This window comes from Poecilia reticulata, linkage group LG22 (genome assembly GCF_000633615.1).
Source record: "Poecilia reticulata strain Guanapo linkage group LG22, Guppy_female_1.0+MT, whole genome shotgun sequence".
Lineage (NCBI taxonomy): Eukaryota > Metazoa > Chordata > Actinopteri > Cyprinodontiformes > Poeciliidae > Poecilia > Poecilia reticulata.
In genome coordinates this window covers 22,172,390-22,185,033 of record NC_024352.1, presented here as the reverse complement: position 1 = coordinate 22,185,033, position 12,644 = coordinate 22,172,390, and the positions used below count along the sequence as shown (strand labels likewise).

Sequence of the window (12,644 nt, the reverse complement as noted above, 5' to 3'; positions counted from 1 at the left end):
CCTTGATTCTTTCATGCATGTCTGAGAAGCCTTTCTAACTCCATGGCAACCATTGAACTGTGCAAAACGCCGGGTTGGACCTAGCCCCGCCTCCAACGGTAAAGCTCCTCCTCAGAGCTGCAGTTTCCAAGTTTCTGCATTACAGAGCAACTCATCAGCTCCTTCAGACTAGCCAGCAACAATTAGCAAACACTTGGTGGAACTGCACATCATTATACAAACTACTTCTCAGGGCATAACTGGGAAAAAAAAAAACATTGTTAAAGGGTTAATAGAGAAGCCATTTTGTAATGACTTCCTGAAGGCAAAGTTTCAGAAAGAGTGTTTTTTTTTAAAGAGACAGAGGCCTAATTTTAAGGCTTTAAATTACAAAGTATCATTTATTTTAAGTAATATTTGATATAGCATTTTTAAACAAGTGAAGTTAACATATATTTTTATTATAAAATGGCTGAAAAACATCTAATACTGCCCCTTTAACGGCTGTGACGTACACCTCAGACAGGACAACGCTGCGTCCCTGCTGATCGAGCCGATGTTCTGGCGATCTGCTGCCAGGCAGCTCCAGCTCCATCCTGTCGCTTTGCCGGGTCAGAACCAGTAGCTGAACTTCTTTCCTCTCAGACAGCAAACATGTATGTGGCTCCTTCCAGCTGGACGAACGCACGGTTTCCTCCCTTTCTGTGGAGCTCAGCTCCTTGCGTCCTGTGTGTTTATTTTTGCCAGAGGCAGGTCTGCTCTTTGACTTAAGCCCAGAAGGGAAGTCTTAAATCTCCGCAGAGAAACCACTCGCTTCTGTTGCAGTGTATGGAAGAGGTGCAAATTATTGAGCAATGAGGTCATCTAAAGTTGATTGACCAACAATTAATTGATAAGCGGCCATTTTCTTTACAACTTGAGTTTTCTCTTGGTCATTCCATAGCATGAATCTGTTGTTTTTTATCTTGAAAGAATGTTAAGACTTCTCTCCATGAAGTGAATTAACTCACTACATCCCTCAAAATCAACCATAATTATCAGCATTATGTTTTTTTTCTCTCCATCATGTTATAATTTTTCTCCGTTATGCCCTTTCCTTTTCTTGCATATTATTTTTACTTTTGTAGCACATCAGTAATTATTGAATGAGAAGTTGACCCTTCTCCCGCTAAATGAACGTTATGAGGGTAAAACTTGACTTAAGGAGCTTGGTGAGTGTTTATATTCGACAACAGAAGCACATAAAGTGCAGACTCTGGACTCTGTTTGGAACGTTTCTCTTTCCTGTTCTCGCCGCCATTTTTGTTTCCGTATCAACTGCTCCGCTTAAGGATGACCAGCGGCGCCCTCTGCTGGATGGCAGCGAAACAACAACACAGAAAGAAGGTCAAAGCCCTAAGCAGACTTTACGAGTTAATCAATTGGGACTAATTTTAATCTGATAAACCATTAATCAACAATTAGCTGTAAGTTGGTTGTTTGCATCACTATGGAGGAAGATTTTTATAAAAATGTAACCTCATTCTGGGCTTTGTTGCATAATGTTGGTGCGTTGAAGCGTTGAATACATGAGTGCATTTTTAGTCCTTTGGCTGTGCATTGCTTTATGCTGTCAGGTCTGATGAAGTTCTTGCTGCTGGAAGAGCAGGAAGCTTTAAAACAGTTGGGCTTTTGTCCTGCACCGTCACTGCAGGATGATTTCTGAAGCGCTTGTGCTGGTGACTCACTGTTGGAGAGGTAAAATGATGGAGGACACACTGGGAGGTAAAATGCTGAGCTGCACTGCAGGCTGCTGCTGCTAGCGTCCATCTGAGCCAAAGTCATCCGTCTCCAAGCTTTAAACTGGCAGACAGACTCACAATAAACCCTGGAATGTCAGGGAGAAAATTCAACCTTCAAGGGGAGAAAAAAAATGTCTTCTAACTGTTAATGATTGTGTAGTTTCTATCTGAGGGGTCAGAAAAGCTCGTAAAATTATTTATTTTCATTTTGTCCCACATGGAAAAACGGTTGCCATGCTTGCAAAGTAGTAAATCCAAAATCAAGCCTCCAGGTTTTGTAGAGCAAAAACTTGAAAGAGATTTTTACGACAGTGTATTTGGGCCTTTGGAAATAGAGAAAAATGAGTAAATTTCCACCAAAAACTCAGAAATTTTGTGATTAATCTCAAAAATGTTGTAGAAAAAAATGCAAAAAAAAAAATTGAGATTTGAAATTGAGAAATGTTCATGTTTGTTTTTGGAGAAAAATAATTTTTTTTCTAGCAAATTTCCTTTTTTTTCCAGAAATTCTTTGAGGTTTTCTTTGGGGGGGTGTTGCAGAAATTTACCACTTTATCTTTTCCCACAATGGCTATAGAACAGATTTTGCACGTTTGCTGTATTAAAAGAAAGACATCTAATTTTCAGTTTATTTTTGGCTTGATTGAATAAATTTATTTTCAGCAATAAGAACATTATTTGGGAAGGGATCTACAACCTTTAATTAAAAAAATAAAAGCCGATTCCTTCAAAAAGCTGACTTTTATTAAAAAGCCAACTTTTTCGCTTTTTATTAAAAGTCTCTTGGTTTTCCCTTTTTGTTAAAATTTGGCTATAAAAGCACAGATACTTTGTGTTGTAATTTAGTTTTTCTTGTGTAAGAAAATTATGTTGGTAACAATCTTGATGCTCCGATCATGCTAATCCGGTTGAGTGTTGGTAGCTGTGCGCTGCTTTACCTGCTGTCTGGCCGCTCCGGATGTCCTTTTTTTCTGCATTGAGCCTCATTGTAGCCAAACTCCGTCAACTGCTTCTTTTTAAAACGTCTTATATGATTCGTTGTGTTGATGCATTTTGATGTGCTTCAGCCCTGAGGTAATTTTTCGCCACAACGCGCAAACGTCCCCATTCACTCTCAGAGCGTTAAAGTTCCACACGACAGGATCTGTTGCTGCGCGCTTGCGCAGTGTGAAGGAAAGAGGAGATCAGCTGCACATGCAGCTGCGAAGTGAGATACAGTTGGTCGGTTTGAGTGATCGGCAACAAGAGAGCGTGATCTGTGATCACTGATCATATACTTTTCACTGAAATTGGCCAATTATGATAGATCAGCACAGCTCTAATCTTGATCTTGATTACAAATTAAAAGTCTCTGTCTGCCTCTTTGGGCTAAATTTGTATTATTTTTGATTTACAGTTGGGGGTCTCACAAAATCAGTTGAAGGGCCACAAATGGTCCACGGACCACACCTTGGACATCCATGCTTTCTGCTATTCATTTTATTTTCCAACCCCTTTTGGCTGTGTGTACAGCTCATACTTTTGTCTTAAAATTTAATATTTTCTTAAATTATCCCCAAAACAACATATTTGTTCATAAAGAGAATAAACCTGTCATAGTCCTTAAATGTGTCCTAAAACAAACTACAAGTTTTTTGCTTGTCCAGCAGATGGCAATACTTTCTTTCTCCCCGTTTAAAACTTGCAGCCAAGTTTCACACTTTTTGTGAATTTCTCCAAGAAATAAGTTTTGTACTGCTATTATTGCTGCATAATTGCATCTGTCTGTCTCTCTAATAACAATATTAACAATTAATTTTAGTTATTTATCTTTTTAAAAAACGGTCCAATGTTAGTATCTTCCTTTTAAAATAGTTAATTTTAAGGAGTTTACATTTTTTGTCCCTAGAACCTTGACTGGAATTTCTTTTAAATCTGACAATATAAAAAAAATATTTATAGCCTCAAAACCACTGTTAGAGAGAATAATGGATTTGTATCACAGTTTACAGAGAAATCCTACAAGCAGTAAAATCTGACGCCTCTCCATTTCTGTGAAGAAGGAAGTTGCTCTCAGTGTTTCCTTTGGAGGTTTTTGTAGTTTCCTTCAGTGGTACTTGGTGTAGCGCCTCCACAGGTGACGAGGAGAACTTTTTTTCCCCCGTTTAGTTTGGATCGTTTGACACAATGAAATCTGAAAGCTGAAAATTCATAAAATATTTCAACTTTGGTCCCCAATAAAACTGGACCATCAGGTGTGAAAACGCCCAAAACATTTAAATCACAAACAAGGAAATACTTTTTTTTTTTTGCATCATTTCCTAGTAAATATAAAACATCTTGTTACTGTTGATCAAAAACTTGGGAACTTTAGTGGTGAAGTAATCACTTGTGGATTTTATAAAATTCCTGTTGTATTTCCGTGACCTTATTAGCTCCAGGCTGCATATTTCCTGCCATTTTAAGGCGCACAAAGCCCTCTAATCTTTAAGATTGCTCTTTGTTTGCTTCCTGCACCTCGGCTTGCCGTAAAGAAGCTTAATGTCTGCGTTGCTTCGGCCAGATGGACCTGCGTGCGGACAAACTAAACCCACATATGAACTACAGAGAATTATATTACACATAATTGCTGCTCAGTTTGTCTGAACTGGAATAATTTAATGGAAACAAAGGGTAAACTATGGCTACACTGCAAAAACACAAAAGTAATTTTGGTGGAGTTGCTAGTTAAAATATTTTAGTACACTTGAAATAAGACAAAACTAACTTAAATATAACTTTTCGGCAAGATGTATGAAGGCTTGCTTTAAGTAAATAACTCCTTAACATTGATGAAAAAGTTCTAGTTCCACTGGCAGATTATTTTATTTATAATAAGACATTTTTCCCATGTTATATGTGGGATAATCTGCCAGTGGAACTAGAACTTTTTCATCAATATTAAGGAATTATTTACCTAAAATAAGCGACTATATGTTGCTGAAAAGTTACTTATAATTTAGCTTCGTCTTATTTTAAGTGTAGTTCGATGATGACCAGGAATACTTGGTTAAGAGTTTGTGTTTTTGCAGTGTAACATGTAATTTCCATCCTGTGGAAGTCATTCCTCGGGGGCCGGTCTGCAGCGATCACATGCTCTCTCTCTCTCTCCTTCGTTCCCTTTCCTCTTCATCTCCCTCCTACTCCCTCTCTCTCTCTTTGCCTCATGCTTTGCTGGCGTGGTGGTTTCTTAAAAAACAGCTTTTGAGGATGTGAAGAAGGGAAAGCCTGAGTGTGCTGCAGCATGTGTGGCTCTCCGTCCTCTCAGACCGACACTTCCCCCTCTCCTCCGTAATCTTCACCTTTTTTTTTGTATCTCCTCTCATCCTCGAGGATAGCGTCCTCTCCAACATGTACTCCCTGGATGACTTCGGGTAAGGCAGCGCGACTCTTCCTCGCCGCCTCTCGTTCTGTGTTTGTGGAGTTGTGCGAGTCGCCGTCAGATTGCTTCTGGAATGTGTGGGAATGATTCTTCGCTCCTGAGTGTTTCTTTTTAGAGCTTGGCTCGGCTTTCAGACCACATAATCTGCTTCCTTCTCGAAAGAACGCTCGCAGGATTGCTCGTCTGAAAGAAAACAGGGAATTTTTCTGCCTTTGCTTCTGCGTCTGAGCTGCTCTTCGTGCCGTGAACTCCTCTGGTGTTGCAGAGAAAATGAGAAAAATGCTAGGAAAGATGCCAGTTTCTCTTACACCCTCCCGTCTGTGTTTTCTTTGCTTGGAGAGAATTGATTTTGATTAGCTTAGTTCCCATTTTTTCCAGGCAGCAGGAATGAGTTTCTGCCTCAATGCTGCCAATTCGCTGCAGTGATCTGACTCAATGCATCACCTAAAGTAGGAGAGACAGGAAGAAAAGGATAGAGAACGTTAATCTAAGATTGCTGGATGAGCTGGAGTAGCAAGAGCCAGATGACATTCAGACAAAGAGGTTTGTGCATAATATGACAGATTACAGCTGCTCAATGCTGATTTGTTGCAGCTAGCCCACAGATGTGGGTCAGGAGGGATAATATCGATGGTTTGGATTTGACCGCTTGAACTCCAGTGATCTATTGCAACCAGATCACATGGGAAACCTGTCTGCATGTCGGAGCATGGAGGGAAAGTGGCTCAGACTGTCATTTCATCTTACAAACACACGGGAATGAACCGATTAATCGGATTAACCATGATTAATCGATTAACCATTAATAATCAGTTAATCGTTGACTGGAGTATGCAGACTTGGAAATATGCAATTACCTGGAAGAAAAACGTATTCAGAGCTGTATTTAAGCCAAAACTGTACAAAAAATTCATTTTAAAAAGATCAAACTTCCACTAAAGGCATGCTTAGTTATTGCATTTTAGGCACTTAAATGTCTATTTTATTTAAAAAGGTAACTTGGTTATTTGTTCAGTTGTGTTTTTTAAATGTATTTCTATTATTGTATAAAATAAGCTTTTGTGGTTAGATGGAAAAAATCTGCAGAATTTTTTATCCAAATAGTCAATTGATTGTCTGAATAATCAATAGAATACTCAGTTTGCAAAATAAACATACATTTCTTATCAATACGACTGTCAGGCTCATGTTTGCCTGTAAACGAAAGTGCACTGTAAAAACACCAAATCTTACCAAGTATTTTTGGTCTAGATTGTAGTGCAAATATCTTAGTACACTTAAAATAAGACAAAACTCAGTTCACAGTTGAGCAAGATCTTTTAAGTAAATAATTCTTAATATTGATGAAAAAAATACTAATTCATTGTAACAAGACATTTTCCCGTTAAGTGAAATAACCTGCCAGTGGAGCTATTACTCTTATTTAAGGTGTACTAAGATATTTGCACTAGAAACTAGACATAAAATACAAAACAGAAAAGAGTTTTTGTTTTTACAGAGTGCTAATTCCCTTTAGCGATGAGGGCGAGTGATGCTGTCAGTAGGTTGGGGGTTTGTGTTGTGCAGTATGTATCCATGTCGATTAGCCGGAGGCCTGATTGGCATCTAAGGACATTTGGATTAAATAATTGATGTAATCTGGGGCGATCAGTGTGCTGGTTTTATGCTTTTCACTAGATATGATATTCAAGTTTATTTTAATGCATTTAAATATGACCAAATAGTGAATTTAATTCAGTTATCCACTTCAAAATGGTGAGACTCATATTAAACATAGATGTATTTTGCATCTTTATTAGCTAGTCATACTGTGGAGACGTTTAAAGTGAGGTTACGTTCCAACACTCAGACATGTCTGCCCACCTAAACCAGGGATCTACAACCTTTTCAACCTAAAAATGTTGTTTTCACACCTGATAATCCAGTAGACTTGGTTCAACTGGGGGCCAAAAAAAACTGTTGCTGCTGTTTTCTTTCACACTGCTTTGTGTCAAACGATCCAAACTAATCGATAAATCTGTTCCCCTCCTGGCCTGTGGGGGCGCTGCACCAAAAACCACTGAACGAAACAACATGAAAACCTCTGAAGAGCGCAACTTTCTTCTTCACAAAATGTAAGGAAAGAAGGAGTAGCGTCAGATTTTAACATTTGTAGGATTTCTGTTTTCTGTTTGGCAAAAGTTCTTACAGATATAGGAGCTTATTTTAAGTACATAATTCCTTAATATTGATGAAAAAGTACTTGTTCTGTTGGCAGGTAAATTAAATTATAACATGGGAAAAAATGTTCTTATGAGCGAAATAATCTACCAATGAAACTAGCACTTTTATCAATAAGCAAAAAAATAAACTCCTTCATCGTGCTGAAAAGTTACTAAAAAGTTAGTTTTATCATATTTCAAGTGAACTAAGATATTCGCCCTAGAAAGTAAACCAAAACTACTTAGTAAGATTTTGTGTTTTTGCAGTGTAGAGGTTTGCATGCAGCTTTACGTGTCGGTTTTCCCTGAGCAGAGGCTGAGAAAACAGGGTTGGTCTCTTTGTGGGTGTTGATGAATATTTAGCATGAACCCCTCTGCAGCTAATGAGTGTCGTATTCATGTATTCACGCGCCACAGCCGAGGCCGAGGTCACCCCGATCAATATTAGTCACCGCAGTATAGACCGCTGGTTGTTAATTTAGGCTCTGCTCATCACTGGCTGGTGGAGGGGAGGGGTGAGCGGTACAGCAGGAACCCCAACAGCAGACTGAAAAAGCTGTGTATCATGGAAGGGGGCGGGGCTTAGGATATGAGGTAATCTCCCCTGGGTTAGCATTATGACAATAGCACAGAGGCTCATACACACAGCTGGCAGGTCAATGACTTCATCTCTGCCCGTCTGTCAGTCATCTCTTTGTTGCTGGAAGGATGGATTATTGGTCCCACTGTGGATGCAGCAGTGCATGAATTCAGAACCACTGGATGCTTCTCATCTCTTTTACCAAAAGGATGTTTTCTTTCACATCACTTCTTTTTAATTCTGGTCGAACGTGACGGTAAAAGCCGCTCTCCTGATTCTGTTTCCCTTTTGACCAAAATGGACATTCATCGGGTCCAAGCGGTGCGATACTGCCTCCCTCAGAGCGTCAGTGACTCGGGGTTGTTTTACAGACATATCGCTGCCAGGTTTGTGCTGACACTTTCTTTGTCTGTGAAACGATTAATCAGATTAATCATGATGAACTGATTGTTGAAATAATCGTCTAGTAATTTAGTAATTGATTAATTGTTAACCAGAGTACAAAGACTCAAAAAAAAATCTATTTTCTGAAAGAACAACATATTCAGAGCAGTAATTAAGCTAAAAATATACAAATTGTATTTGCAGTTAATATAAAAACCTTCTTTTTCTGTAAATGTGTTTTACAGCAATTCCTCAAGTTCCCCATTTTTAGTCTCACCTGGTTCAAATTCACTAATTGAATGCTATGTTGTTGCTTTTTAGGCAATAAAATGTTACTTTCTTATTTAAAAACTTGAATTATTTGTTTTTGTATATTGTATAAAAATGTTAAGAAGTTAAATGTAAATCTGCACAATGTGGCAGGTTTTAAATCAGATTAATCAATTAATCATCAGAATAATCGATTAATTGTTAGTATACAGACTTTTAAAAAAGGCAATTTGCATAAAATATTGAGCGGCAATTAAGCTAAAACTGTAGAAACTGTATAAACATTTTGCATTTAAGATAAAAACACATTTGTCTGTAAATATGTTTTACCTAAAACTCCTCGAGTTGCATAGTTTTAACTTGATCCAGTTCAAATTGTTGTTGCATTTTAGGCAATAAAATATTTATTAAAAACATTATTTTAATTATTAGTTTTTTATTATATAAAAAAACTTGAAGTTAAATGAAAAACATGCAGAATGTGGCATTGTTAAAAATCAGATTAACCGATTAATCATCAGCATAATTGATTAATCAATTTGTACAATAATAGTTAGTTGCAGCTGAATTCTGTGGATGAGCATTTCCTCTGATTATAAATATTAGAGAAGAGTGAAGTGAAATGTTATGACTGAAATTAAATAATAAAAACACTTTATGAGGAATTTTAAATGAGTTGGACGGGGTGAGTGTGAAAAAGGAAGAAAGCTTCTCAACATTTGTGCAGCACAGATGGACAAATCTTCCCTTTTTGTATTTTAATCAGAGCTAAAATACTAATCTGTATCTTAATCTGCTGTATGGAAACAGAATTGAGGTTATTTGGGATTAGCTGCTGTGTAGATGACTGGTTTGAGCTAACTGTTATGTTTTTCCTGTACAACAGTGAAGCTGATCTATCGGTTTGTAGATCCTGTCTGGTTGCATCTTCTCAGTGAAAGTCAGAGATGCAACGAGCCTCGTCGATATTCAGAACACTCTGCAGCTTCGCACAGAGCATCTCTGAACAGCAGAGCTCTTTAAGGCCTCCATGCATTTTTAATTCACACATGTATTAAACACAGTTCGGCTTCTGGCTGAGGCAGCAGTCTTTCAGGGCAGTGGACTCTGCAGGGACGATGCTAACAGGGTCGCTGCGGTTGTCCCCACAGCTCTGTTGGTGGCCTTGTTCATCTTTAAAAGGAACATTTTGAACAATTGGACCTTTTTGTGTTCCTTCTGCTTAAAATTGTCTTGACTTTTGGGGTAAAAAGTCCTGTTTTGGAGTTTTAAGCTATAAAAATCCACAGTTAGCTTTTGACAGTTGTATTTTGTTGGTGTTATACATGCAGGGGCGGCTGCATGCTGAGCCAACTGTAACATGTACATAATTAAAGAATCAGAAGCAGGGGAATATACCTCTAGGTTACATGTTATTTTCTGGTGCTTTTATATTTGTGCATAAAACATAAAGGGAATTTATTTATGCAAAATGTACATAGTGCGTGGTTTTGTTCTTCCATCTGGGTTTCTACTGCTTCTACAAACAACCCAAGCTCTTAGGGAAGTCTTTTTGACAATAAGTTAATGTATTTTGGGTAAATTTAAAAACCTTTTGAATGTAACATTACAAATCAGCAGGCACTGCCAGTTACCTAGCAACCCCAGCAAAGCCCAGTCCGTTACCTAGCAACCCCAGCAGACTTCCAGAACATTTGGTCAGCTAGTTTTATTGCTGCATGCGCTGTACAATGGGTGCTGGAAAAGACAACTGTTTTGTTGTTGACTTACCTTCCATAAACCACTTGCTGCATTCTTGTTGCGTGTGCAGGAGCCTCCACTTCTACTTTTCAAAGATGTCTGGTTGTGTAATTGCTCTGTCTGTTTGCAGCCATTTTCATGTGTGAGTATAAACGTTGAGTTGGGAGCATGGACAGCAACAGCTCATTTGTATTTGAAGTGACAAGACGCCCTAAAACAGCTCATTCTGAGGCCAAAATCTCATCATATCAGAATTATTTTGTGTAAAAAAAAATTTATGCACATGTTGTGTACAGACCACAGACGAATCCTAACCTGTTCAAAGAAGCATAATAGGTCACCTTTAAGGTTGTTAACCCACCAACTAAATCATGACAGCACTAGATTTATGTTTTTTCCACAGTGACTGTGGCAGAGAGAGCTAAGCTCACAGCTATATTTATGTGGTTTGCATTAATGCCTTTAGGACTTCGAGTTTCGTTCACTTGGAGCTTAACCATTCTCGATTGTGCAGTTTTAGTGTTTACTTGTGTGGACCAGATGGGACAGGGGTGGAGATTAGATAAATACACAGACTGTGGAAGTGGGTGCACTCAGGACAACATCTGGGATTGGCATGTTTAGGCTTTGGAATATGGATTATAAACCCAGCACAAAAAGTTAAACCATTTGTATTTGGCTTAAGGTTTTCTTTCCTGTAGCAACGTTTCTTGGCAATAAGTCTCCAACCGTTGGAAAGCCTGTTTACTCCTTCCTAAATGGTGCCACATTTGTTCAATGCTTGTCGTAGTTCAAAATTAAGGCAGATTTATCGGTGCTACTCAAAAACATTAAAAATGTCAGTAAAGCAAAAGCATCTATTGTCCTGAGAAAGTTTATGCTTGGTTGTCTGGCTGCTGACTGTCATCTGCGTTTTGTCGACTTGATTGGGATTCCTTCCACCAGTGGCGCAACTACACATTATTCAGGTGGATGCGAAAACATAGATCTGCAACCCCCTCCCCACCTCAGGGAAGGAACGTCAGGGTGAAGGAGCGACGCTCACTTTTTGGCGCCCCATCTGGTGCTGCGCCCCTATGCGTTGCGTACCCTGCATACCCACTTTTTGCGCCACTGTCTTCCACTGAAGCCAAGTTTCTCTGTGACATTTTATTATCCTTGAATTGATCCAATCACTTTTACACATCTCTCCAGCATAGAAGATATTTGGTCAAAGTACAAACGCTCACTCTCTTTTTTTTTTTTTCTTCAGTTGCCATTAAGTTTTAGCACACAAGTTTGACTTGATCTGGAGAAAGCAGTTCGATTTCTTTTTCAGCAACAGGTTGTCATGCTCTGCATTTTGTCTTATATTGGCACGTTTTTTAAAAAAAGGGGGGGGAAGTTTACTAGCGCTGAAACCATTAATTGTGATTAATTGATCGCGGAAATAATCATCAAATAATTTAACAATTGATTAATTGTTTAATGGAGGATGCAGACCCAAAAAGGGCCTTTTGCTGAAAGAACAACACACTCAGAGCAGTAATTACGCCAAAACTGAATACTGAATATATATATATATATATATATATCATTTAACATGAAATGAGAAAAAAATTGTAAGTATGTTCTACCCAAAATTCCAGTGACAGTTTTAGCTTCACCTGTTTCAAATTCTGTGAAAAAACTTATTTTAATCATCTAATTATTAATTTATCAAAAAAGAGTCAGTAGATTATATTTCTAATTAGATTTCTGCTTGATTAATTTTTAATCAAGCAGAAAGGGCTGAGCGTTTCACATTTTGATGCAGATGAATCCTTTGCTACAAATGATCAGGCGTTCACTAAAGGAATGCTGTCGATTAATCGCTAAAACAATCGATTAACTCAAATAATCGTTAGTTGCAGCCCTACTTTTAGAAGTCAGATCTGTTCTTTGATGCAGTTGGTTTTCTCTGTGTGCAGGATTTCTAAGTATTTATGTTGTCTAAATTTAAAATGAAATGGTCTGAACTGCGTCAATGTGACTCTTGCTGACTTTGGAGCCAGCAGTGATACTAAAACCCAGCTCACATTGACTCATCTCCATCAGTTTGTTTTTAACAAGCGAACAGAATCTGACCCGGCTTCTCGCTGCCTGTTCTGTTTTTAGTTCCCGGTGCCTGTTTCTCTGCCCGTGAGCAGTACTTTCCCCCGTGGAACAGATTAGAGGTCTTGCGCTGGAGTTAAGTCGTGGTTAATTTAGATTTAAAACTGCTGTGAGGTAATGATCCGCCCGACTTGGCTCGGCCTCTAATCCAACCTGCCAGTCAACTGAACCCCACA

At 38.4% G+C, this 12,644-nt stretch overlaps 1 protein-coding gene across 4 annotated transcripts in view; it reads left to right on the top strand.

The window, feature by feature from the left end:
• The window catches only part of evla (Enah/Vasp-like a), a 44,618-nt gene that overhangs the window by 1,794 nt on the left and 30,180 nt on the right, over window positions 1-12,644 (top strand). The window contains exon 1 of one of the 4 annotated variants that reach the window (XM_008400017.2): window positions 4,884-5,152. The exons of 1 other annotated variant lie outside the window; for it this stretch is intronic. In XM_008400017.2, the coding sequence (XP_008398239.1) occupies window positions 5,130-5,152 (23 nt within the window). In that variant the 5' untranslated portion in view covers window positions 4,884-5,129. Of the gene's footprint in view, window positions 1-4,883; window positions 5,153-8,004; window positions 8,328-12,644 lie in introns of those variants that run through there. 2 more of the 4 variants (XM_008400016.2, XM_017302550.1) reach the window with 2 other exon arrangements.